Source organism: Xiphias gladius, chromosome 15 (assembly GCF_016859285.1).
Source record: "Xiphias gladius isolate SHS-SW01 ecotype Sanya breed wild chromosome 15, ASM1685928v1, whole genome shotgun sequence".
Lineage (NCBI taxonomy): Eukaryota > Metazoa > Chordata > Actinopteri > Istiophoriformes > Xiphiidae > Xiphias > Xiphias gladius.
In genome coordinates, this window is record NC_053414.1 from 26051282 (window position 1) to 26077734 (window position 26453).

General features: G+C 41.6%; 1 protein-coding gene and 1 long non-coding RNA gene across 5 annotated transcripts in view; one reads left to right on the forward strand and one right to left on the reverse strand.

The window, feature by feature from the left end:
* Positions 1-1167: 1167 nt before the first annotated feature.
* LOC120800681 lies at positions 1168-5590 on the reverse strand. The gene is made up of 3 exons (XR_005709004.1): positions 5476-5590; positions 4976-5115; positions 1168-1411 (listed from the first exon to the last, which is right to left on the reverse strand). It is a non-coding gene; the product is annotated as an uncharacterized LOC120800681 (long non-coding RNA).
* The window catches only part of grk4 (G protein-coupled receptor kinase 4), a 43381-nt gene continuing 20714 nt past the window's right edge, over positions 3787-26453 (forward strand). For 2 of the 4 annotated variants that reach the window (XM_040146944.1, XM_040146945.1), the window contains exons 1-4: positions 4192-4844; positions 17399-17494; positions 25133-25245; positions 26326-26403. In XM_040146944.1, the coding sequence (XP_040002878.1) occupies positions 4793-4844; positions 17399-17494; positions 25133-25245; positions 26326-26403 (339 nt within the window). In that variant the 5' untranslated portion in view covers positions 4192-4792. The other 2 variants (XM_040146946.1, XM_040146947.1) reach the window with 2 other exon arrangements.

A 26453-nucleotide genomic window follows, 5' to 3' on the forward strand; every position in this document is an offset into this window, starting at 1 on the left:
AGCTGATCAAGCTACATATACATATACATATAAATACTTGATCTGAAAGGTGATCCGGAAACTATAACTGTCAGATAAATGTAGCGGAGGAAAAGGAACATTTTTTTCTCTCTTAAAGTAAAGTGTAAAGTACCATAAAATTGAAATACTGTACCCAAATAAAGTGCACATATTTCAAAATTGTACTTGAGTACAGTATTTGAGTAAATGTACTTAGTTACATTCCACCATTGATTATTGGACTATTACTATTGACACATTAATATGTAGGCAACATTTTAATGTTATCATTGGTGGACTGTAGAGCTGCTTTTAAAATTATACACTGATTATTTGTTTAAGTAAAATCTTAATCTGCAGATTCACTATAGCTGCAAAATGAATATAGTTGAGTAGAGAGTCAAATATTTCCCTCTGGAATATAGTGGATTACAAATATAAAGTAGCATAAAATGGAAATAAGCAAGTGAGTACAAGTACATTCCTCCTCTGCAACCGTTCGTACTGTTTCAAATTTTCGCATCATCCTAAATTCACTTGTGCAGAAGTTTGACTTTGACTTTTCCTCTCTCTGGTAGACAACAGGAGAAACTAGCATCCGGCCTTTATTTCTTTCATCCCCATCTCAAACTGTATGGGGTTTGGGGGACATTTATTGCAGAAATGGAGGTGTATGATCTACTGTCTCCTCCCGGAGCTCATATGGGTGCACTGAGGGAAGCTTGGCCCCGCGCTGCTAACAAGGAGACCAATTCTACAAAACTGGAGAAAAAGAGTGATCTGCTGATCTGCTGTCTCGGCCTTACACAAGCCATAACTCGCTGGTGGACCTCTATATATTATATTTCTTTGAACAATATGAAACCTTATATCTTGTTACAGATAATATGTGCAGGTCTTGTCTTTGTGTACATATACAGTAAATCTACGCTGGAATCCAGCACTAATACAAACTTTGCAGAGACCTAAGACAGAGCGTATGAAGACTTTTATTAATATATCATGCTTTCCCACACTTTTATCTTGTAGGAGGAGAGAAATGTTGTAAGAGAGATGTTAATTCTGACCTGGTTGTTCTTGTACACAGGGCTACCATAGTTTGCTGGATTGTTAAAAAAAAAATAATAATAATAATAACAAAAACCCAAAAAAGAAGTTAGCTCAATGAAAGGTTCAAGTAGATTTTTATTCTATTCTTTCACACGCTTACCCTCTCATCTACAGTGTGCCCACCTTTGTAATTCTCTAGTAATTCTCAGTGGTACCTAACAAAAAAAATCTTTTGACAAAAATCTCATGAAATTGATTGTGAAATGGTGTGATGGGGTTTTTCTTTAGTGGATCCTTGTCATGAGAAATTGTAGGATCCTCTGGTTTATTGTGACAGGAAAGGAGACGTTTGGAAAAGACACTGAAAAACATTAAAAGGTAGTAGAAAATACAACTTAACCAGGCATTTGTTTTTGTGATCAAAGAACCTCCTCAAGTTTAAGAACATGTTGGGCCTGATCATATAAATCATAGATCATAAAAATATCACATCAAGTATATATATATATATATGTATATATATATATGTATATATATGTATATGTATGAAAACTTTTTTTGAGTCACTTGTTTCAAGCTTTAGGGCGGACTCTCTCTGTGAATCAACCTTGTCCCAGATCACTGTGGTAAAAATGTGAATTCCATGTATATTTCCATTCAGGGTGGAATTTTTTTTCAAGGTTTATGTCTACGTTATTGGGGACTGAGGCCTGAGGACATATCACATGCAGAAGTAGAGGTCAAAATGAGTAATATGTATATTAGGGATATCTAACTGTTTACTCTGATTACTTTGTAGAAATTCCAGCACCAACAACTGAAACCAAAGATAAATATTGTAGTTAGTTTCACAGTTGTATGAAAGCAGCACCACCTTGTGTCTTTACTGCAGCCTGCATTACAGCAGAGAGAAAATTATGGATTTGGTGATGAAACATTGAGTTAAATTTGTTGTTGAGTTATACCTCTCGCATAAAGAAGAGCAGTCACTCACTGAAAATAGCAATCACATGTTAAAAGCTATTGAGTTATGAATTAGATCTCTTATTGACTGAGCAGTTCTTATTTGTTTGTTTCTCATCTAACTGGTATCTATTTTTTAGATGTTTTCGCTACACAGTCTCCCATAGCAATTGTATAGGTACATCTTGTTTATTTTTATCTGATGTCTACAGTACATGTCATGAAAAAAGGTCGCTAAAAATCAGAATGACATTATTTCCCAACAAATATAGTGGGTGTACGAGTAAACTGAGCTTTCATTACACAGTTATTTCTCTGGGCATTTTGTGCCTTTATCTAAGGATGGACAGTGGAGCGATGACAGGAAAGGAAGGAAGGGAGAGATGGGGAATGACATGCAACAATGGCCAGGAAAATGTACTAAAAGTATTCCAAGTAAAAGTTCTCAATGCACAAAAATAGTACATGTATATCTAGTGATACGATATTACATGTTATATAATTTCCTATTTATTACTCAGGAATTAATGTGTAAGCAATGTAATGATTATTCTCATTATTATTGTCATCATTTTCTCTAGTAGCCAGTCGCTTGTTTGGTTTGTAAAAAATATATCAAATTGTGAGAAATATTCATTACGATTTATCCAGTGCCCTTAGTGACACCTTCACAATACGTGTTTTGTCCAAGCAATAGTCCAAACCCTCAAAATTAGAATTAAAAATGAAATTTAATTTAATTTAATTTAAATGTAAATTAGCAGCAAATCCTCACATTGAGAAGCTGAAACTGTGAAATGTTTGTCATTTTGCATAACAATTAAATTTCAGTCAATCGACTAATTGTTTCAGCTCTACAGTATTTACTGTTAGGTACTTTAATCTATAGAACAGCATACGTTTTGAGTGTAAATTCTTAATATTAAAGTATCTAGTAAGTAAAGCGGTAAACTTATTGTAGTGGCAGAAAAAGTATAATCTTTCCATCTGAACGGCTGTGGCTAGAAGTATAAAGCAGCATGAAAAGGAGATATTTTTGTGCTTCCGGTACTGCATCCCAGCTGACCCTGTGTGTTGGTGCGGATACATTATAGTTTCATGTGCACAACACAGGACTGACCTGAGAACTAGATGTAACGGGCTGTGCTAATAAGACACATTCAGCAGCAATATATGAATATACATATGTCTTCTTATATGTAAGAATACTTTTTTCAAAAGCTATTTTAACATGATGGTATTCTGTTAGACTACTGCGTGCAGCGTCCTCCTGTATTTATGTCTTAGCACCACTGGATGGCAGCATTGAATCTAAATGTGACAGATCGGGCTAGATCGGGCTTTTTCTTTTTGTTCCGGACAGGCAACCCCACACTGACAACTTAAAAAAAAAAAAAAAAAAAAGCACGTGCTGGCGGACATGGACAGTGGTGTGTTCAGGATCAGGTTGATTGGCGGGACTGATGCCTCCGGACTCTAGCAAGAGTCTAAACCTGTGCCTCTGAAAGGAAAGCACCGTACAGTAAACAGAGAGTGTATTGGGATTACTGGGATTGGGTCTCCTTTAATAATCACTGACAGTGTTCGGGGACACCTTGGTTGCATCTGGCCCCGAACCAGTATCCTGTTTCTCAGGAACGTAACGGTGGTGCTAATGTCCAAAGGACTCCGCGAGGACAAAGACTACAGCCAATTACTGCTTTCATATCTGAACGGGCACACCTGTTAACACTTTTGAAACCTCATGCCCCCCCCCTGCTCAGAAAACACGCGCCCACGAACTCGACACATCCCGGGTTCTCTGGTTCCCCGGCTTCTCCGTTCGCGGACGCGCGGCCCAGCTCAAAAAAGCATCGTGGTTTCCGTAGATCACGGGGCCAGATCGGGGAGCCCGGAGCGGCTGAGCCAATGTGTGTGTTACGTCTTTTCTCCGTGCGCAGCGACTTCCAAAAAAAACAAAAACCTCGCGCCACCGTTCACACAACAAGAGGTCCGTGTCAGGCCTCTGCGGCCGAAGGCGTCCGTGTTTTCCCGACAATACACGAGCCAGCAGCGCAGGAAAACAGCTCTATGGAAGAAAAAAAATGACGGAGGGGAAACGTCTACTTATCGGTGCTCTCGCTCACGTTTGAATAAAAAGCCACCTGAAGTAGATTAAAACGAGGGAAGTATTTCTCCTTTCTAGATGTTTCCAATAGGCTCTCGCTCTGACATTATGTGTGGTTGAGGAGAATATCATGCCCGAGGGGAAACTTGTAGAAAACCACGCAGAGAGCGCGTTTTTAATCCAAAGCGGCCACACAATAAATGGCATAAACCATCCGTAATTTCGGGGGGGACTGGGCCGAGGAAATCGCACGCATGTATGTGTGAACGCACTTGTGTGTGAATGTGTGTGTGGTTGCACTGGTTGTAAATTGATCCCTCCTACTCTCGCTGGTTCGTTGTGCAGAGGAGGGGCGAGGAGGAGCAGGAGGAGGAGGAGAGGAAGGAGGAGGGAGCCGAAGCAGGAAGGAAGGCAGGCAGAGAGGGCAGGGAGGCAGGCTGTGAATGCTAACGAGCCCCGTCGTAATCGTACAGCTCCGTATGTAGGCTTTGATAAAAACATCTTGCAATGGACAGGACCGACGACCACTATTAGAGACCTACTATGCGCCAGTGCCGCGTTCGCCCTGTGCGCGTGCAGCAGCCCCACCGCCGTCGGCACGTTTGATCAGAGAAACCGTCTTTTTCCGCCGAGTGAAATGTATCGCGACTGCTCGGGGTTCACATTCTGACAATGGAGATTGAAAATATCGTGGCCAACACGGTTCTCCTGAAGGCAAGGGAAGGTAAGCTGTGCGCCATGACAAAAACAATACATTCAATGTGTGTGTGTGTGTGTGTGTGTGTGTGTGTGTGTGTGTGTGTGTGTTTTCTTTCTTTCTTCTTCTTTTTTTTTTTTTATTTTTTTTAAACCTACCTCAACGACATGGTCATGGACGAGCCCGAGCTTTCGGCAGTCCTCCTCGGGATTCGTGCTTTCCCCCGTCTCCCATCCCTGCGCAGCGCCGTCGTCTCCAGGCCAAAAAACACCCGACATATTCCGTTGAATTCGGCTGCCTGTCCGCGAACAACACACACACACACACACACACACACACACACACACACACACACACACACACACACACACACACACACACACACACGTACGTCCCCCCCGGGCAGGTTAACACAAGGCCCAGCGGGCTGGAGATGAACAACGCAGGGAGTGTTTGCAGCATCGCGCTTAGATGGCAGCGTTGCATTAGAGGCTGCCGAGCAAATTTTTTCACACAGGCACCAGCGGTTTAGTGGATATTAACAGTTTACGAGGACATAACGGATATTTAATGGTATTCCCATTACACGGCATTGAGCGCCGAGCGAAATATAGCTGCGCACTGGGGGCTCAGTGACTTGAGTGCAGCCTCGTCTTACCTGTCATTGTGGGTTTCGATGCGTTTCAAGCCTGATTAGGAAGGTAAAGTGAACGTGTGGCGTTATCTGCCGCAGAAATATGCCACTGCATTGCTGTTCGGCTGTTGACTAGGAGCTGCCGGGAGGAAAAAATGTTATCCTGGAGGTTTTTAGATTCAGAGGGAGGGGGGGGGGGGTCACTGGAAGACGGCCCGCCATGCACCCCGGCGGCCCAGGCTCTACAGCGCCCGGGTGTGTACGGAGCAGCTCACCTGGAGGTGGAACAGAGGCGAGCGTCCGTCTGTTTTCCAGGAGGTGGCAGAGCAGGGAGGCTGCTTTGTTGCCAGTGAGTGGGCGCAAGGTGGGTGTGCAACACTGTATCAGCAGCCAGAGGAGGGGAACAGGGTGCTATTACTGCTCAACGATTTCCACTCGTTTCTTTTTTTTTTTTTCCCCCCCTCTTCCGATCGGACCGGACACCAGCAGCGGGGTCTCTGGTCTCAGAGGGTACAGTGCGTACATGGCTCGGGGGTCAGTGTGCGTACGCAGAGGGGCCCTTCCCTGCTTACGGTTTGCATCATATTCAGCCAGCGTTTCAGTTCAAGACTAAACGCCGACGCTGCTGTGAAACGGATTATTCACAGCAGCAGTGAATCCATTTCATAGCCGCAGCCGCCCCTTAGGTGGCATCGGGCTCTCCTTTACCTGCCGTTAAATGGTGCATGGCATGGCATCACGAGTGTCACCCCGTGAGGTTATTGTACACTGATCGGATCTACAGGCTCAATACCTGTCAGTGTCCTTAGTCTTTTTTTATCACCAGAGGGTCCACAAGGCCCTCAGTGACACATTAACCTGTGTGAACCATGCAGAGAGTGGAAGGAGCCTGGTATCTCTCAATATATGGCCTAAAATCACCATCATCTACTTACCTTTTAAGGGTAAGATTTGTGCTGAAACAGTTGTTGATACACCAGTTTCTCTTTTAAAAGAAGAGTGGTTGGGATTTGGATAAGTCACTAATCATTTGCATCCTTTGTCATTTGCTTTACAAGTGCATGTGAAGTCATGTGAAGTTTGTCAGTTGGTTTTAAGATTATGTGGAGTTAGGGAGTGGATTTCAATATTAAAAAAAAAAAAAAAAAAATCATCCATAAAGAAAACAGACAGTAGTTGCAGTCTTACCAAGTTTTGATTTAGTTGGTGGAACATGGAGAATGCTGCGCCACGTCATACATGTTGAGTATACAGTCCGTGTTTTTTCACCTCATATTTCTCTCTGCCATATCATTCGCTGTCTTGATCATCACAAGAATTAAAACCGCTAATGGCTCCCAATGTATCCCTTTTTAAGATGCACAGTGGACTAATTTGATTTGAAATCACCTTTCCAGCGGTGGGCGTTTGTAGCTGTCAGGGTGTTTTTAAGTATGTCACACTGACAGTTGTCAGCGCCGGTAGTGTCACAAGCTGCGGAGCGAACCCTACCTTCGATCACACAAAAACCAGAGAGAAAACAGCTCCCGTGCATCAGAGGTCAGCGGCCTTTTTATCGGAGAGTTTCTTGTGGGTCACCTTCATGCTACATGGCATCAAAGCCTCTGCAGGCAGCAGGGCGCTGCGTGGAGGCGGTTTTCCAGCTGAAGGGGGCTGGTTCCAAGCCACTGAGTCAGCAAGAGTTTGCCCTGCTGATGTGTCCTTGAGCAGGACATTAAACCAGTTGTTCTGTAACTCTCTGACCCTGCTGCAGAGATGGGAAATGACAATTTACTGGCTTAATGCTTCCTACAAATGCATTGTGCACACAGAATCATAGGTTTTCACGGTGGATATGCAGGTCTCTCCATCTCAGAATTAACACTTGACTAATAATGTCATCCTTGCACGCCCATTAGCGTCTAGGAACACTTCACAAGATGCTCAAAACCTATACGTGTTCATCACTTCAGTGTACTTGTTGATGTGAAGTTGGGTGGCCAGTGTGAGAAGTGTTATGACAGGGTGTGCCCAGCCTGCCGGGGCTGAAATGACACGTCAGGGGAAGTGGTTACAGATAATACTGCTCCCAGCATCACGTAAATTTCACACCTACATTTGTTAATCAAATGTAGAAAGGAAAATCAGCCCGTTTACAATGTTTAGTTTTTTCCTTTGCCTTAAAGCTGCTCAGACTGCACAAGGAGACAGCTGCATGAGGTGAAAGTCTCCTACAGCTGAAGGAAGTTATTGCTAAAGCTCCCCTGAGAATATTTTGATGCAGAGATGCAACCCACAGATTATGTGGATGTAAAAGCTCAGCCAAGCATACCAGAGCTATTTTCATCGTAGCAGCATGCTTCTGCCTTGTCCCATTCAGCATAACATCAGGGGTATCTCATCAGTAGTTATGAGTCTAAACTCTTTTCACAGTTAAGTACCAATATTCAATATTTACTTATAAATGATATATAATAAATGAATCTGACCCAAACATTTCTGACAAGTACTGGTGCATATAATGGCTGATATTTAAAGGAAAGCTGCAGTGCATAATGCAGTTAAAAGCACTTGAGATCATTTAGAAACAGTGTTATCATAGTTTGTCCTGCAGACTCCACTGTTTACAGTACTTTGCAGCACCTGAGTTTGCAGAGCTCCCTATCATAGCGGAGCAGATGGTGGTGTGTAGTCCGTTAAGAAAAATTCTGTTTACTCTTCAGCTGTAAAATATCCTGCCTCCTTTACGTTTATTTGTCAGAGCTCTTTAATGAACATTTTGGAGGGTCTTTTTTTTTTTTTTTTTTTTTAAATCAGTTCCACATATAAAGATGGTTCATATTAAATGGGGAACAACTGTAGATACAAACCGATATGTTTCTTGTAGCTTAACATACAGCTGTATCTCAGTTAGAAGCTAGCTGTGCTGAATAGCCCCTGGAAAATTTATATGAGACATATTTTCCCCTTGCAGACCTCAAAAAGTCAACGGTTGCTAATCCTAATCTCCCCGCGGATGCTGTAAACAAGTAAAACTGTGCTGAAGTTGTACATTTCTGCAAGAAAAATCCAGCCTTTTTCTGCTCTGACGTTATTAGATATCAGTGGACTGTACATGACAGGAATGATTTTGTGAAACTGCTCCGAGTTGTCTTTCCGATTGAGCCTGTGAGATGACAAACCACATAAATTGATTTATAAAATTTAAAAAAAAAAGTTGAACACGCAGAATTTAACTGTATTTTTCAACTTGACATTGGGGCTTCTGTGAAACATGTCTGCATTTAACGGTCTGCTGGAGGATTCTTTTAAACTAATAAAGCATTAGCGCTCACTGTGTTGTACACTGCTTTGTTTTGAGTGATGTCCTGCACCACAAAGGCAAGAGGATGATCTGGGTGTTGTAGCTTTTAGGTGACAGCGCTCTAGCACCTGGGGAATTGAATTAAATTGAACATTACTGACAAAATCCGGTCAGCTGGTATCAGTAAATTTGGAGTTTGTTGCCTTTGCCGTTATTTCAGTTAGATTTTGACTAAATTAGCCTACAAATGCCCTTTGAGAGTCGGTCTTCACTTGTTACATTCAGCTGTGACTTATAAATATAGTTGGTGCAGAGGAAGTCTTATAGGATGCAATCTAATTTTTTAAAATTTTGAGTTGATAAAAATGGTCAGCTTTTCTGTGTAATGAACAGGTGAACTGTCATTTTTACGGCCATCACTGACTTTGGTCCCAGTTCCGAAGTTTCGAGGTGTGGAAGAGTAATGTATCGGTGCTAAGAAGCAATGAAACTGTCCAAAGGGCAGAGAGGAACAGATTCAGTGGTGCAGCTGAGTGTTGTTATTCAATACAAACACCAGGGAAATGAACATCTTTTAGACCACATCTTACATTTCCACACATACTTTATTTCCATAGTCAAACGTAAAGAGTGACTGGACATAAAGGGTGTCTCACTACTCTTACCCCTCTTCCTGGGAGTCAGATTTCACTCGATCTTTTTCTGCTGTGCTTCTGTCATCATTCCTACTGTCTTCATAAAAAGGAAGGAATGCGGACAGTCCAGTGCTCACATTCCTCTGAAGAAACTTTAATCCTGCTTATATAACTCATTTCCACGTTACAAGTTGCAAGTTTTGATTATGGCGTTACAAATGTACGTGGATGTACATCAGAGGTAGAGTGTACCGTACCTCTGATGTTGGTGCCACTAACCTCCCTGTGCTCTCAGCCCCCTCTGCACCACGCCTCAAATTGTAGGCTAGCAGGTCCTTCCAGACTATTTGTGAGGGCTTTCCTGTGACGTCAGCCAGCGTAGCTTTATTAGTTTTGTGGCCATAGCCGGGCTGACACTAGTTGTCATCACTCTGGGGTGTTTCTTCCAGCTGAGGCTCATAAAACACTTTGCTTTGTGACTGTCCCTTGATGTGGGACTCATTTTACAGTTATGACACCCGCAAATGGGCCGTGTGGAGAATGAGACTCACTGTGTCGCGTACGCAGCCCCGCTGCATGGCACTAGCAGCGACGCGTAGCCGGGTGGCAACTGGGATGTTCGTTAGCACAATTTCTTGGCAAGCTGTCTAACCATAAAGAGGCACTTTTTGGGAAACTTTGTGAACATCATAGGGACATTGTTCCAGCTGCCTTATTGAATGTGAAATGGGCGTTCTTCCTATGAGAAGGCAGCTGTCAGCCTGATTTTTTTTGTACGGTTGAGTGTATTTACAAGTTCTTATACTTCAAATAAAGATTTTGTTTCTCTAAAAATAGTTTTTAGAGGTTGGGCAGAGTCAAAGTCCAGTAGCAAGTGTATTAAATGTCAAAGGTCCCTCATGTTTTTTCCGTTTACCTTTTTAAAATCCTTCCTAGAGTCACAATTTTGCCATCTGCCTTTGATTAAATTTAATGTCAGTCCTGCCTTCAAATATGGCACGTAGGTGTTGTCTTGAAGATAATCTTCAAGTTGTAATATGTGCTATGTGTTCCACACTCAAGGGCTCAGTGCTGGACAGGCTGCTTTTTTGTGTTCCTGTTCTTTCAGTGTGGCCATGAAATTAACCAGTGGGCCCTTCATCTGAGAGACAGCCGTAGATAACATATAGATGATTAACCTTTCAGTTTGTGCTCTTGCACACTCAGAACTCTGCGCGTCTTGCTCAAATTTAGTCTCACCATGTTCCCCCGCCGTCTTTCCCTCCCCCTTCTCCCTCAAGACATTGTGAAAACAAGGGTCAGTTTTCAAGCACGTCTCGGCTAGATTTAATGGAATATCTTGAACACAGCGAGATGGGCCAGAGGAAGGAAAGGTCTTGCAAAACACCACAGCACGCTGCTGGAATGAACAAGAGCGTGTGTGTGTGTGTGTGTGTGTGTGTGTGTGTGTGTGTGCGTGCCTTCTCTGCTCATGTGAAACACTGGATGTCCTACCTCGTGTGAGACCCACCGTCCTCCCTGCCGCCGTGCTTGTTTGTTGTCGTGTCCTGGAATTTACTCTGATGTTGTAATGTTGTTTCACTTTTTTGCACGTGATCCACGCCTTTGCTCTCAGGGCCATATGGAGAGAGAGAGAGAGGGAAGTCTGGCCATAAAGAATTAACGATGGCATAGCAAGAGAAGAAAACTGTTTATATGGGGGAGGGGAACAAGAAGCTGAAGTCAGAGTGGATGAAAAAGGGAAGGGGGCATGTGAGAGAGGTGAGGATTAGAGGAGAGCAGTGCTGCCTGACACTCACGTTTTGTCTTTCCTCTCTCTCAGCTGATGTGTGTCTTTCAGTGCGGGTATACAGACGGATTGCCTTATGCAAACACTGGGCCTTTGCTTTGAATAGGCAACACAGATACTTGCAGCTAATGTTTTCCTTATCAGGGGCTACTCCAGCCAATCACGCACTGTATGAGAGAGCGACTGGGAAAGCAACAGGCCATTCATTTTTCATGGCCAGGCTCCATTGTGCCTATGTGCGTGTGCAAGCTCATATTACAATGGGCCTAAACTATGTGTGACCCTCTCTCATTTCCTACCATTTAAGTAATGTTTTTGGGAGAGTACCACAGCCATCCTATCCGATGCTCCACCTATGTGGCTCCTGCATGGTGGGGTTCAAATCAGACGAGGCATTGGCTGGTACCAAATATTCAGTGCACGATTACCTCGGCCAAAAATATCTTGGTAAACAGTGTTATCAGTGTTTTGAAAGTTAGAAAAATTGCTGTTAGTGCCAAAATGTAGTGGAGTTACTTAACAGCATGCTTGGCTTTTTACCTTTCTTCTTTACTCCTTTTTTATTTTTATTTTTATTTTTTCCTGGGGCTTTTCTTCATTTAATGGTCAGAGGAAGTTTTTAAGTGCACACCGACACTGATCTTTGACCTCCACGCCGCTTTTTAAGTCAGGCTTCTGGGAATGAAACCTTCTACCCATTCTAAGGCACTCTGTTTAAGTGTGTAGCCGAATTTCCCAGAGCATATTGTACAAAGATGTAAATACTGGCTGCTTGCTGCCATGGTCGGTCTGTCACTGTCACAGATGAGCTGGATTTTCGGGCCTTGTGGCTGTTATTCGGAGTGTTTTTGCAAGCATGTGACATGTGTTCAGCAGCTTCCCCCATATGGCGGTGCAAAATAAAGACGGGTTGTGAAGACAGCAGCTCTGTGTTCTCGGTAACATCTGAAAAAAGCTGGGAATCACAACAGAAGATGTTGCCAGTGATGCTGTTTCCCCTTCCAAGTATTTTTTTTTTTTTTGTCAAATAATCGCTTCATATATTCACATATTTGCCGTATAACAATACATTGTTTTCTCATTACAGAGTGTATTTTACTGATAAATAACTAAATAGTAATTTAAGGCTGTAACTAATTATTTCCCTTATCGAATAATCTACCAATTCTTTTCTCGATTAATTGCTTAATAGTTTGCAGTCAAAACAATAATATACTTACTTGTCAGTGCTCTCTGATGAACAAACTATGTAATATTAACATGTTTTGAAATGTATCTTTTTACAGGACTTCCCAACCGATACATATGCTGATACAATATATATGTGATGAACTAATATTTGCCAACATATGGGCCTGGCTGATTTTATCGGTCTAGTCTAGCTTTGCTTGTTTCCAGACATAAATTCAACAGACTGAAAGTAGTTTAAATGCTGTCTAGGTATATGAACGCTTGAGTCATAATTTTATTCATCACACAGTGATGTCTTCTGTAAAGTCTACATTATTTTTTCCACTTTAACTTTTGAATGTGAAATAAGCTGTGAACTCTATTTAAACTGGCATTAAGAAATTATAAATGTGAAATCTGACTTGGTGGAAGCTGCATGAACTCTGATATGCAGAGTTGAGGCCTCACTCTGAGATGATACTGCCACAGTCTACTGTGTGACCTTCAGTCTGGCTCCTTCTCCCACTTAAGATGAAAGCGAGAAGAAAGGGAGAGGAGCATATTTGGGATGGTATTGGACTGTGTTTGGCCTGCAGTCGCATTAAGACCATGTGAAAACTGCAATTGATCACAAGGGAGGAAACGGAGCAGAGACAGAGACAGAAGAGACCCATAAAAGTACATTCATTAATGCGCTCATAGTTCACTCCAGACAGACAGAAACATGCAAGCGAAAGCTGCATGAAAACACTGTTTACTCCTTCTCTCTCTCTCTCTCTCTTTCTTTCTCTCTTTTGTATTTTCCCTCTGTTTCCCAGTCTCCCATTTCTTAAATATGAGTAATCGGTCACACTTTAAAATGGAGGAAAAACACCTCCGAAATTACGCCTCAGACACTAAATAAATGACACTGCTAGTGGTGTATCCATCCATGTCATTTAAATAGTACATCAAAATAGTTAAAAGTGATGGGAAGTGATTGTCTTGTGACGATCAGAAGCTTTGTTACATTGTTTAAAAAAAAAAAAAAAAAAAAAAAAAAGTTCGCATTGATGCCACTTGGCACTTTGTGTCTCCTTTACGAAATGACTGACTGTTAGAATTTTATCAACAGGGAAGACTTTGGTCACATAGAGTTGTTTTATGTTGGGTCATCCATTCATCCGTGGCCAAAGCTGTCTAGCAGTTTTCTACGGCCTTTTTCTGCAGCATTTTGCTTCTGTTGGACAGTTGACAGTGGCAAGTGACAGAAAACATGAGGAAATAGGGAAGCGGATGATGTATGGCAACGCTGGCCACTGTGACTCAAACCAGAGACGTTGTTGGGAATATGTTAAACATCTGACCAGGATGACCCTGCTGTCTATTAATCCTTTAAGGAAAGGAATGTGCATCCTAATAGCCGAGCGGCCTGTCTCATGTTTTGACATCAATCTTTCTCAACATGTTCCAACTTTTGAATCTCGTCACTGTCGCGCATGCGCAGACCTGCACCCGAGGTCCGGCACGATGATCTCAGCGCTGGCTGTAGCTTGGCTATGAATGAGCGAAACTGCTCTGAAGTCGGTGTTTATGGAGGGCCCCGTTCTCTCGGAGGGGAGAACCAAAGTTAAATAAATACTTGCTCCATCCTGTCTGCATTAACGGCCTGCACACATGGCTTTGACGTCAGAGTGACATTAAACAGGGTGGGGTGGCCCAGCTGGCTCTGACAGGCATGTGCTCACTCTCACACGATCACAGACTCACATACCCACAGACATGCTCTTCCATAGACTGCTATGAAAATCTCTTTTTTTTTTTTCTTGTCAGTATCTTCGTCAGTTTTGTCATTTTCCTCTTTTCTTCCCTGTATCCTTCCCTCCCTTTTTTTCCCATCTGACCTCAAGTTTAGGTGACATTTCAGCCTCATGTCATGTCATGTTTTGCGCAGTATACAAGCATTGACAATGCCAACGTTGAGTGGTGCTACATGTGTAAACACTCAAATTTCTTTCTCTTAATATCAGCTCCGGGTTAAGGAAGAAGTTAATTTCTGAGAATTTGTACTCTTTGTTGAGCTGGTTTGATTGCATTCATCAATCACTTTGTTTTTGGCTCAAGTGTGCGAAAGGATTCCTACTGCAAAATAACCAGTCTGGCGCAACTGGCTATCATCACACAGTGAGTAGGATAGCCAATTCAACATTTAACTCCAACATTAATCTTTGCTGCTCTTCCTTTTCTTTTTTCTTTTTTTTTAACTTTTCCTGCAACGAAGAGAGTACATTTCTGTGCACGTGCTTATGTCTACATCCACACGTGTGTGTGTAGCTACATGCCCTGCAGCCCCACAACATGCCTGTCAGCGTTGATGGCATGAGACCAGTGGGATCGTATGAGCTTTGTTAACACATCAACATGTAGCTGTCCTTTTTTGAATGCGTTCTACCATTGCATGTCCAAATGACTTGACAGCACAGGTAAAGATTAAAAAGTATGGTTGGTTTTAGGGAAAAAAAAAAAAAAAAAGTGATTTAGTGCAATAGAAGAGGATGTTTCTGTGGAGGAGAGAGCACACACACTGTACATACAGTATGCCTGTGTGTGTTATTGGGGTCTTGTTTTGCAGGTGTTTATACACGATGAACCCCTGTATGTGTTTGTACTGAAGCTGTCGCATGACACTGCCAGGCCAGCTGGTGCCTTGTGAACTTAGGAAGCAGAGGATTTCCCTCTCTGTCGTCCCTAAACTGTAAGTTTGTATGGTTCACTTGAAATGGGTCTAGTTTATTGACTCAGTCTTTTAAAACATAGAATACAATGGATTGGACGAACAGCAATATGTCTGAGGGTCGAGGGTTTAAATCCGCTGACTCTGAAACCAGATGTGCGTCCATGGAGCACTGCACTCTCGCAAATTTTTTTAAAATGATAAAAACCTAGGAAGACATGTTGCAATGGGAAATTAATAAATAATAGAAATAAATACTACTGGCATTTACATACATACATATATACACATATATATATTATTATTATTATTATTTTTATTATTTTTATTTTTTTTCAGGGCTTGGGATTGAAAGCCTGTTTAGATTTGTACTTTTCTTTCAATATTCAAATTAAATAAGCTTTATTGGCATGAATATGGATGATGTATTATTGCCAGAGTTAAGTAACACATCATTATAAACAGAGCAATACATTTACATAAGAGGAGAAAGAAGATAATCACCTGATTATTCTTATTTGCCTATTCTTGGATCAGACTGTCTGATTTTAATTATACAATTTTAGACTTTTATTTTGGTAAAGATTTTACAGCTTTCTGGGTCTAGACAATATGTAACTTTTGTGAAAATTTGTCTTGGTCTGTTAAATTATGACACAGGTTTTGTAGAAAACATGTTGAAATTCTCAAAGAATGTCATTGGAAAGAGCAAAGTAGATAAAAGTGATCGCCCAGTGACATATGTACATTTTCTTACATGGCAGTAAGAGTTGAATGCTCCATTAGATGTTTTACATTAATGCTGATTGGCACTTTGTGTGTGTCTCCTTTTAAGAAATAAGAGCTGTTGGATTTTTATCAACAGTGAAGAAGAGGACTTCAGTTACATAAAGTTGCTTTAAACAAGCTGAGTGTGATGTTTGGTTATCTGTGGCCAAGGCATTTTACTTTTGTTTAATGGTTGGCACCATTCTGATAGGCGCTGGTTTTGAAACATTTCAAACAATACACAGCCATACATTTTATGTTGCATCAGTTACCTTAATTCACCTAAATTAAAAAATGTTGGTTTTAGATTGAGTTCTAAAAACGTAAACTACCTAATTATATACTAAAAAAGGATATATAGATGTGAGCAGTTAGCATTTAACTGAGGACATTGTTAGTATGTGGTATGCGCCTTAACCATTCGCCTATCTGGACACCCCACAAAAGATTCTTTTTTTTTTTTTTTTTTTAATACTGATTAATCGGTCAGCCCTTTGATAGATGGACAACCTGTCCAGGATGTACCCTACCTCTCGACCAATGTCAGCCGGGATTGGCTCCAGCCCTCCCGCGACCCTCAAAGGATAAGCGGTGGTTGGATTAAACGATCAGTTTTTGGGGTTTATCGTTTAGTAAAAAATCATTTTAAGTTTACATCTCACATTACCAGAGCTGAAAGTCATGTTTTACAAAGCCTATTTTGTCTGATAAAGAGTCTAAATACCAAAGGAATTAAAAGCAAACTAAGCATATCATCACATTTGAGAAGTTGTAACCAACAAATGTTTGGTGTGTTTTTAACAGTTAAATGATGATCTTTAATTCTGTTTATGGCTGCACATACAGAAACACACACAAGCACACACTTTCTCTATAAATGTGTGTATTCTGTTTGTGTAAAAGTGCTAGTGTTCAAATCAAAGCAGCATCTCATCAGAATACTCTGCTGACTTCTTCAGCTTCAGTACTCTGTCTGCCTCAGGCAGCAAATACCTCAATTCACCCCTGATCAGACTACTTCTCTAAACTCACATACACTCACACACACTCTTGCTGCTGTTGGAAAGTGCATTTCAGTAAAATATATGGAGTGACCCCCGGGCCTCTGAGGAGCGTGGTTGTGCTTAGGGGTCGTTCACCCCTCACATCAGGGTCATCTGATCCTGGACTGCCCAATACCACTGTGTGTGTCAGTGTGTATGAGATAACCCATGCACGTTATGTTTGACGGAGCTACAGGGAAAGAGCCCACTTTTGTGTGTGAGAGTGAGTGAGTGTGTGTGAGTGTGTGCTTGCCCGATGATCTTTTGAAGCTGACAACATTCTTCACCACAAGCTCTGTCATGATGCATAGAGGCGATTGGTGAGATGAACCAGCTGTCCCTGCCTGTGGTTACTGCAAGGTCAACATGTTCATGCTCGCGCACACACACGCGCACACACTTGGCGTCTTGACGTTCTTGTGTATAAAAAAAAAAAAAAAAAAAAAAAAATGCCACCAGGTGGATGTGGTTAAAGATTCCAAGTGCGATGGGGAAATAGATACTTGATTGATGCACTGATTTTACAACTTGCTCTGTCTCTCTCAGGTGGAGGAGGGAAGAGGAATGGCCGCAGTAAGAAATGGAAGGAGATGCTAAAACTCCCGCACATCAGCCAGTGTGAGGAGCTACGTCGCACCATTGGTAAGAAACTCTGTGTGTGTGTGTGTGTGTGTGTGTGTGTGTGTGTGTGTGTGTGTGTGTGTGTGTGTGTGTGTGTGGCAGAAAGATAACATGCCATGCTGTGTCGTTGGGGTGTGTCTTACTGTGGGAGGAAGTTCAGATTGAACTTCCTTCCTGTTTCTACCAGTCTCCACCCGCAGTTACAGGCAGGGGACAGGAAACTGTGTGTGTGTATATGTATATGTGCGTTTGTGTGTGTGTATGTATCTGACTCAGGGAATCCGTTTGTAAGCTGTTTCTTAATCTCAGTCTCTTTTAACATTATGCCTGTGTCTCACTATCTGTCTGCTCACATACCAAATCAAAACATCTTCAGTCCAGCTTCCTTCCTGGTTCCACACCCTGGTTCTCTGAATGCCACAGCACTCTGTGCGCGTGGGTGTGCATGTGCGTGCGTGTAGGTGCTTGTGTGCGCGTGTAGGTGCTTGTGTGTGCGCGTGTGTCTGTGTGTGTAATAGTGCGTCACAGCTATCTCTGAGATTGCAGTGCTACCCTCCCCCACATACTCTCCCTCCCTTTTTATCTATCAGCATGCCTCCCTCTCCTACTATCTGCAATTCTCTCTCCCTCTCTCTTTCCACCACTTCAGAGCAGCATAAAAGTGGGAGAAACAGGAGCGTTATGGAGAGAGTGAGTGAGAAACAGAAACAAAGAGAGAGGGGCTTTTACAACATGAGGAAAGATCTCTTAAGGACAGGAAAGAGGGAGAGAAACAGCGGGAGGAAAGGAGGGAGGCTAGTGAAAGAGACGTAGATGGGACATACTTCCTGCGGTGATATCTCTTATGCACTGTCGATTGTGTTCCTTGTGTCTTCATATCACAAATCATCACCCACAGATCTAATTATAATGAACTTGAATGTATCTGTCGTCAGTGGTGATAGATGACCTACTCGAAAACAGCACATAAATGTCACCTTAAGTGTGAAGAAGCATTGTACTTGTCATATCTTACATATTTATTGGTATTTGTATTAAAACTTTGCTGAGGATTAATTTGACTATGTGCGTGTGTGTGTGTGTTTGTGCGTGTGTGTGTGCGTGCGCACGCAGCAGCTGTTGAGGGTTTCATACGTCACTATTACATAGAAACTATTGCGTAATTTCCCTATCACACCGAGCGCAGGATCAAAATAATCCCCTTTAAGTACTTAAACACACAGACGTGTAGGCATGTGCATATACACACACACCCGTGAGATGCACATGCATGCCCATGCACTGTGTAAGCACAACGGATAGAAGGATATAGTATAGCAGCTGATAGCTGTGTCTTTGTTGTGTCTTGATAGTGTCAGGCATTTGACCTTAGCCTTGACAAGTGTGCAGTACTCCTATGAAGCCCAGATTACATTATGTGGTCTGCAGCCACTTTGTCTGCCAGCCTTAGACCACTCTCACTCTCTGTTTCTCTTTCTGTCTCTAATACATACAGTACCTCTTACTTTTGATCACTGATATCTTAGCTTGTTCAACATGCTCCTGAAACCAGAGGTAGTGTGTACCAATACTAAGGTCTCTGCCTCAAAAGCGCACACTATTGCACACGCTCACATTTGTGCACATTTAGATGGCCACTCACTGTCTCACTAACTCCCTCTGTCTTGGCCTAAATTAGAGTTTTAATTAAGTTGTAATAGCAGTTAAGTTAACTGGCACAGACAGTACTAGTCCAGGCTACTTCAAGCGTTGCAGCTCTTCCCTCTCTTTTCAATCCCTTCATTTTCCTGGCCCATTTTTCTCTGACACCTTGTTGTCTTGTACACAGTCTCTCTCTCTTTCCCCTTTTGCTTTCTGTTATTTTTCCTCAGGACCGGGGAGAGAGTGTTCTCTTACGCAAAGAGGAAAGTTTTCATTGGTGGAATGCTGGCCTAAGTTCTCATATTCAAATGACTTAGAGCCTGGAATCAGTTTGGACACACACATACATACACATATGCTTTACACATTAAGAGCCAGAGCCAGACCAAGGAAACTTTCTCTTCAGCTCTTTGCTCACCTGCAAAACTTAGAATTCTGTTACATAATGTAGATGGTGAACATCTACAAAAAGACCAATCAATAGACTTCATCCAAGAAATAGACACGGTTAAGAGAGACTATGCAAAAACATATCTGAGATGTAGCATTATTTTTATTGTTTAATGGACATTAACACAGTCAGTGTCTGACCCACTAAAGCCTCAATTATGCTCGCTTGAGGACATGTACATGGACAGCTGCAGACACCACGAATGCGTGGTTGGTCTTATTAAATACTTTCAAATCTGTTTGGACTCCACTTGATGCTGACTACGCGCAACTGGTAGCTTAGAGGCCACACCACTGTTAATTTCATTAAATGGAAAATATGATGGAAAAAAAATTCGTTGATGACCTATTTTTCACAACGAAACCCAGATTAAAACTGACTAGAACTATGACAAAATGTATGACGTTTTTCGTCAACGAATAAAAGATAATGTGAAAGACGGACAAATGGACAAGTTTTAATGCAAAGTCTTGCTCAGCAACTTGCATCTGTGGAATCACAGACTGTAGCTCCTGATTAGTAAAACAGTTTCCTCCACTACCCAAAATAACTCTAGTTATGAAGATGATTTAGCCGCTTGACCTGTTCTTGGAAGAAACAGATTTACAACCCACTGAGAATTAGACAAGGGGCGGCAACGAAACAGCTGAGACAAACTACGAAAATATGCAGGCAGCATGCTGACATTTATAAAAAGGTAAGCTAATGTAACTATCAAGTTCTGTCGATGTGGAGGTAACATAAATGTTACCTTCAGTCGGCTGACTATAGTGTTGCTATAGTTCCAGGGTTAATGTTGGTGGTCCATCTAAATCATCTTCTAGATGTTCACTAAACAAATATCACAGTATCGACGTTATCCGACAATATAATGTCTCCTCTCAAACCAAACCCAGAAAACAAACAGTATTTTAGTGAACAAGTGAGTGAATCCGGTAAAATTGGAGGGTACACGGATGTCTGCAAAGATCCCACGTAACCAAGCCTTATGATGACGAAATTTACGTCACTCTGACCCTAGCGGACCCTTGCTTACTCGCGGATGTGGAAAGTATAACACTAGCTTGAGACTGCAAAAGCTACAAGCATTTCAGAACTAAAGGATTTATGCAGGTTTTTTATTTCAAAAAGGGTACATTTATCTACATTTTAACCGTTTTCTTCAGTAAGTTGATGCAAATTGTCTATTTGGCATTGTTGTAACAGAAATATGCTGTTTTTAGAAAGTTGACTCATTTGCCATTAAGTTATGAAAACATAGATACTCAAATCATTCATGTGTTCCTGGGGGTGGATTGTTGCAAAGTTACAGTTCACTGTGTACCGTTAAAACAATGACAGAAAATAACGGAGAATATATGTAAATGCTGAGGCTGCTCCGTCGTTTAAATTGGAACTAAGGATGTTGTGTGATAGAAGACAACTGTCACCAGTGGATAAAAATGTCTTTTTACCCTGTGACAAAATATATTCAGTTTATTTTTGGTTTTACACTATCAGTACATTTTTGACAAAAGGCTCAGAATGTCATGTCATTGTGGTTTTATGTATGTATCCCTGGGATACAGACACCTACCTCTGTGCATTCATTTATACATATTTGTTGTGTGTTGAAAACCTTTGGTCATGTAGGCGAAAAAACTCTTAATACTATGATAGTGTAAATTTGCTTTTCATAAAAACTGTCCCTAAACTCGTGGCATTTCTTAGTAGCCTATCTTATTCAAAACATAACAATTCATGTCATGCAGCGCTCAGAAGTGACAGTGATATTAGCCTACAATAAAACTACTTTTTACCATGAAAACATCAGTTTTTGGTGAGACATATCCTTTTGGCGTCAGATGTGTTGCTCAATTGGTAAGTTACTTAAAAACATGGAAAGCGTTTCAAGAACATTGCACAACAGTTCCTGTGAATTAGTTTTTTTTTTTTTTTATTATTACGCAAATTGGAGCGTGTCACTTCAAACAGTGACTAGTTTTGCTGCGATTCAGCAGAGGGGGGATCTTATGACCACAGGAGTGGTTGGGGACTCTAGTCATTAGATGGAAACCATCAAAACCTGTTCTCGAGCAAGACACTGAAACCGCGCCAGGAGGCTTATTGTAAACTAGAGCGTCAAGCCAATATCTTAAAATCTGTTTTGGTAATTACATGCAATAGAGGATAAGCAAAACTCCCATGAAAAAATATTAACTAAAAAATAGAATCTGTAATCTTCAGCTCTTTGGTTTCAGAGGAGCAGATGCTAACAATCCAAACAATTCACACTGCCCAGTTGCAAACAAACCAGCTCATAAACAGAGGTCAGATGTATCATCAAGTAGCTTCCTTATTGGATGAAGTGTTCATAACCTGTGCTGTGATGGTCAAGATTTGTGATTTTGAGGGAAGTCAATACATTTGTTTGCTTGGAAGTAGAGAGAGAGAGATCCAAAAATTTCAGGCATTGTGAAGCAGTCATTTGATTATACATAACTCAAACAGCATGGTCTTCACCTGGCTAGGTCAATCAGACTACAGGAGTAAACCCTCCAGAGTTCAAATAAACTGCTCCAAACACTTTTTTTCTGCACAAATACCCTACAATTGCCCTTATCAACTATGAGTGTGGAGGGCTTTCCTTGAGCCAGCTCACAGCTGAACACAGCTGATAGGGAAACGCAAAGCAGGTCTCCAAAAACTTGATCAAAGATGAAAAGGCAATGTCTGAAGGCAAGTGCACTGCAATATAGTTAAAGATCTCTCAGTGAGATCTTCTGAAAGAGCTTTTGTTTTGCAGATTTAAACGCAGCGGACATACAGTAGAAAGAGAAGCAATAAAATATATCTCTACTCTCTTCTGTTACACAAACTGATAACTTAGGTTTTGTGGTCGTATAAGTGGTGTGTCTGAATGAGAAGCACTGAGCTGCAGAGCAGAGGGGAATGCTGTGTAATAAACAGTGCAGCTGGGAGGGCTGTTGTGAATATTTGATTTACTGTTGGAGGTTGTCCTGTAGCTGTCACCACTCAGACATTTTCATCCCATGCATCCCTCCTTCTCCTACTCTATTCACAAGTGTGCATGTGTACGTGAATGTGTGTGGCCTATTTTTGTTTGTATGTTTATCTTGTGTGTGTGTGTGTGTGTGTGTCTATGTGTGTCCTTACTGTCAACCAGTGATGGAAAACGTCCTGGGTCTTCTTCCTCATTTGGTACCAGAGGAAATATGACTCAAATGGACGCCATTAGTCCTAATAAGCTGGGGCCAGCTGCACAGAGACACACTCACAGAGAAAACATGCTAACACACATATAGAAAACATGGACACAGACATACAGTGTGTTTTATTTGTAGCATATTGTGGCATCATTTTATTATTTTTTTATTATTTTTTTTAAAAGGATTTTTAGGTAGGGAAATACACAAACTTCTTTAGAGACTACTCCTAAAATTTTTTTTTTTTTTTTTAGCATTCTAAGACTCATACTCTCCTGAGCCTTTGACATGGTGCAATGGCTAACTCATGTGATATGTTGTTGTTGTATGCTAACTAGGAAAATCCTTGTTTTTCTTTAGTTAAAACATAAAGTTATACAAGCAGTCTTTTGTTTCTAGAATATTGTAGTATACGCATACAGTAGCTCTTCTCAAAGGTACAGAAATATAGGTACTTTCAAACTTATCCACAGATGAATAGTTCCTATAGTCTAACTAAAATACACATTGTAACATTTGGTACATATATTTATCATGCTGCTAATTTACATCAAAACGGATATGACATTCAAAGTTGTGCGTCCTCTTTCAGCTAGCCTCTGTTTCCCTTCCGTTAGCTTCTTTAGCTATGGGTAGCTTTTTCAGAATTTCTTTCATCAGGCTTTTTGGAAAACTAAATAAGGTGTTCCATGGGTTTTTTGTCTATATTTTAAGTAAGGGTGTCTTGCATTGCCCTCGATATTTAAAGTTAAGCCCCTTGTGTTTTTCGCACAGGTTAAACACCATTTATTTTACTAGCATTCAAACAACTTTAGCTTCCATTGAAAGCTATCCTGTTGTTGTATGTAAGTACAAAAAATCTTTTTATTCTTTGCTTAAAATGACAAGTTATACAACTTTACTATCCAGTACAGTAGTAAGCATCAATTTAGCTTGGAATAAGGAACAAAGGAATAAAACTGTCTTAGCTTCTGTAAATCAATGTATTTTCTAACATTAGTTGAACAGAGGCTAGCTAAGAGAGGGTTAGGACTGTAGCTCTTTTTCTTGAAGTAGTAATGTAATTTTTAGGACAGATACTAAACAACAGGAAAAAAATCATTCTGATGAGAAAAATGTGTATTTTTGTACCTCTAAATAAAGCAGTTACCTGTTCCAAACAGAGGTAGGTTAAGCTAGTGAGCTAAGCTAGGCTAATTGTACAAGATTGGTGAATAACTGCGAAGAGACATTAAAAAAAGCATCCATGGTTTTGTTTCTCACTCTGGTGGGTAAGAAGGCAGTATAATAGTGCAATTCCCCAAAAACCAACGTATCCCTGTATATCCTCTAACATTGTAGAGCAGTGCATAGCTCCAAATTTTATTAGTACGAAGCTAAATCTACATGTGATGATCCTTTTGGTTGCGAGTCTGTGAGTTATGAGCAAACAAAGAATGGCCAATCAGAGCATAGCATCGGCCAGCTCCGACCGGGTTCCGACAACCATACGGCAGTGCCCATAGACTCTTCATGCAGTCGTTTCAGATTTTCGTCCTTTTCGGGCTGGTTTTGTGGATTTCAAGTTAGTCACGGTTAAACATTGTGCCAGGGGCACATGTAACAGTGATACCGGAAGTAAGTCAAAGTAAGTCCGATTAGATGGCTGCAAAAACCTGTGTGGAGCTAACATTAGCAGAGTACAGAACAGCAGTCATGAGCTACTGAATGTAAACACATGCTGCTTTTGCTTTTGAATATAAGTGAACCTACCCTGCTTTACAGGAACAGTGTTGCTCCTTAATTTCATAGTCTTTCTCGATTGCCAGGTGATGCGGTGGTTCACTTTTACATCGCGATCTGTAGGCTTATCTTCTGTCTTTACCTTTTTAACGTGTTTTTTACTGCTGAGTCAGTTTGACTTCCTGGATACATCCATCAAACGCATACTGTAGACCCTTCTGTTTGCTTTTTCTTCAGGGAGTGCAGTTGGCGGCATGCTTGCTCCGCCAGCTTGACGGACTAGCAGCGGCCCACAACAAAGGGGCAGGGCTTAGCCAAGGGTCAATTCAGACATTTCAGAGTCATTTTACCTTGTCAATTTGTTTAATTCTAATAGTTTTTAAAGGCCTGAATGGTCAGAGCTATACAGTATTTCAAAAAAGAAGCAAAGTATTTGAGAAAAGTTGGAAAGATGGATAATTTTATGTAGAAGAATGTTTTTTCATTATTTTCCACTCAGAGCTTCAAGACTCATTCTCTGCTTGTGGGGTTCAGACCCTGGGTTCGGAACTACTGTTATAGTGTATTTTTCAAGTGTAATAATGTTTCTCTATCTGTCTCCCCCCTTGTCTTTTCGTCCCTCTCCTCTCTTCCTCTTAGAGAGGGACTACACCAGTCTATGTGAGAAGCAGCCCATTGGTCGGCTGTTATTCCGTCAGTACTGTGACACCAGGCCAGAGCTGAAGCGCTGCATCGAGTTTATGGATGCTGTGGTAAGACTTTGAATATAAGCCTATTACCATTACTCTGCTTATTCTGGAATTCTCTAACAACACTCCCCCTTTCACACACCCTTTTTTTTCTCTACTGTCCCTGTGTCCTCTCCCATGCCTGACCCGGCCCCTGCAGTGCAAGGAATAGAAGAGGAAAGTCAGGGCTTGGTCCTTTGCCTGCTCTTGGCGGTAGCACGAGGTGGTGGGTGGGGTGGGCGTAGGGGAGTGATTAGTGACTTAGACAGGCTGTCAGAAAGCAGACCTCTCCCCTTACTCCATGCACTCCTCCATGAGGTCAAGCCCACGTCAGAGGCAGGTCCCTTGAGTGAGCATGCAAACACAGGCCCGAGCTTGTGTCTAGGCCCCTGGAGGTATGCGAGAAAGGAAAACAGGGGGGGAAATCATGCTTATTTAATAAGAACCTACATTAGTCTTTTTCAAGGTAAGCAGACAGGCACGTACATATGCGCACTTGGAGTCACACATATGCACACTGGCTGACAAAAAAAGAAAACACGAAATGAAACAAGAAACATCTTAGTGCTTAACACGTGCTGTTAGTGCCACTGAGAACTTCATGCCTTGGCTGTGATGCATAGTGGCAAGGGTCTGTCTGATTCCTCTCCGCCAAGCTTGTTTTCAAACAAAACATACGGCTCGAAGCAGTCAAACTCCAGACCATCTCCCTGCCCACTGCCATATTTGACCAAAAACACAATCTGTGTTGGTGTGATGGGGTGAAATCTGAGGTGTCATCCTGGTAGGGAAAGATGTAATGGTTGAAGCATGAGACGAACATGGTTGCCGGTTTGCTGCTTTGACTAAGATGAGATATTTTGTCATCAGTAACATCTCTCTATTTGTCCCACGCTCTTTTTTTATTTCAATTGATTTCTCTCTCGTTTCACCACCCCTTACCTTGCCCTCTCACTCTTCCCCCCTGTCTCACCCTTCCTCTCTCCTCTTGCCTCCTGGTGCGAGTCTCTCTCTGACCTTATTTGGAGAGATATTAAAGATGGCTGAATGAGCATGGCTTCCTTCGCTGGTGTGGTTGCTCACACTTCTGTTCTTTTCTGACAGGCCATGTACCAGCTAGCTCCGGATGAGAAGAGGAGGGACTGTGGACTGAATGTTTTAGACACATACTTTAATAATGGGGTAAGACGCATGCGCACTTAGTCAATAACAGAACTGGCTGATATGGACAT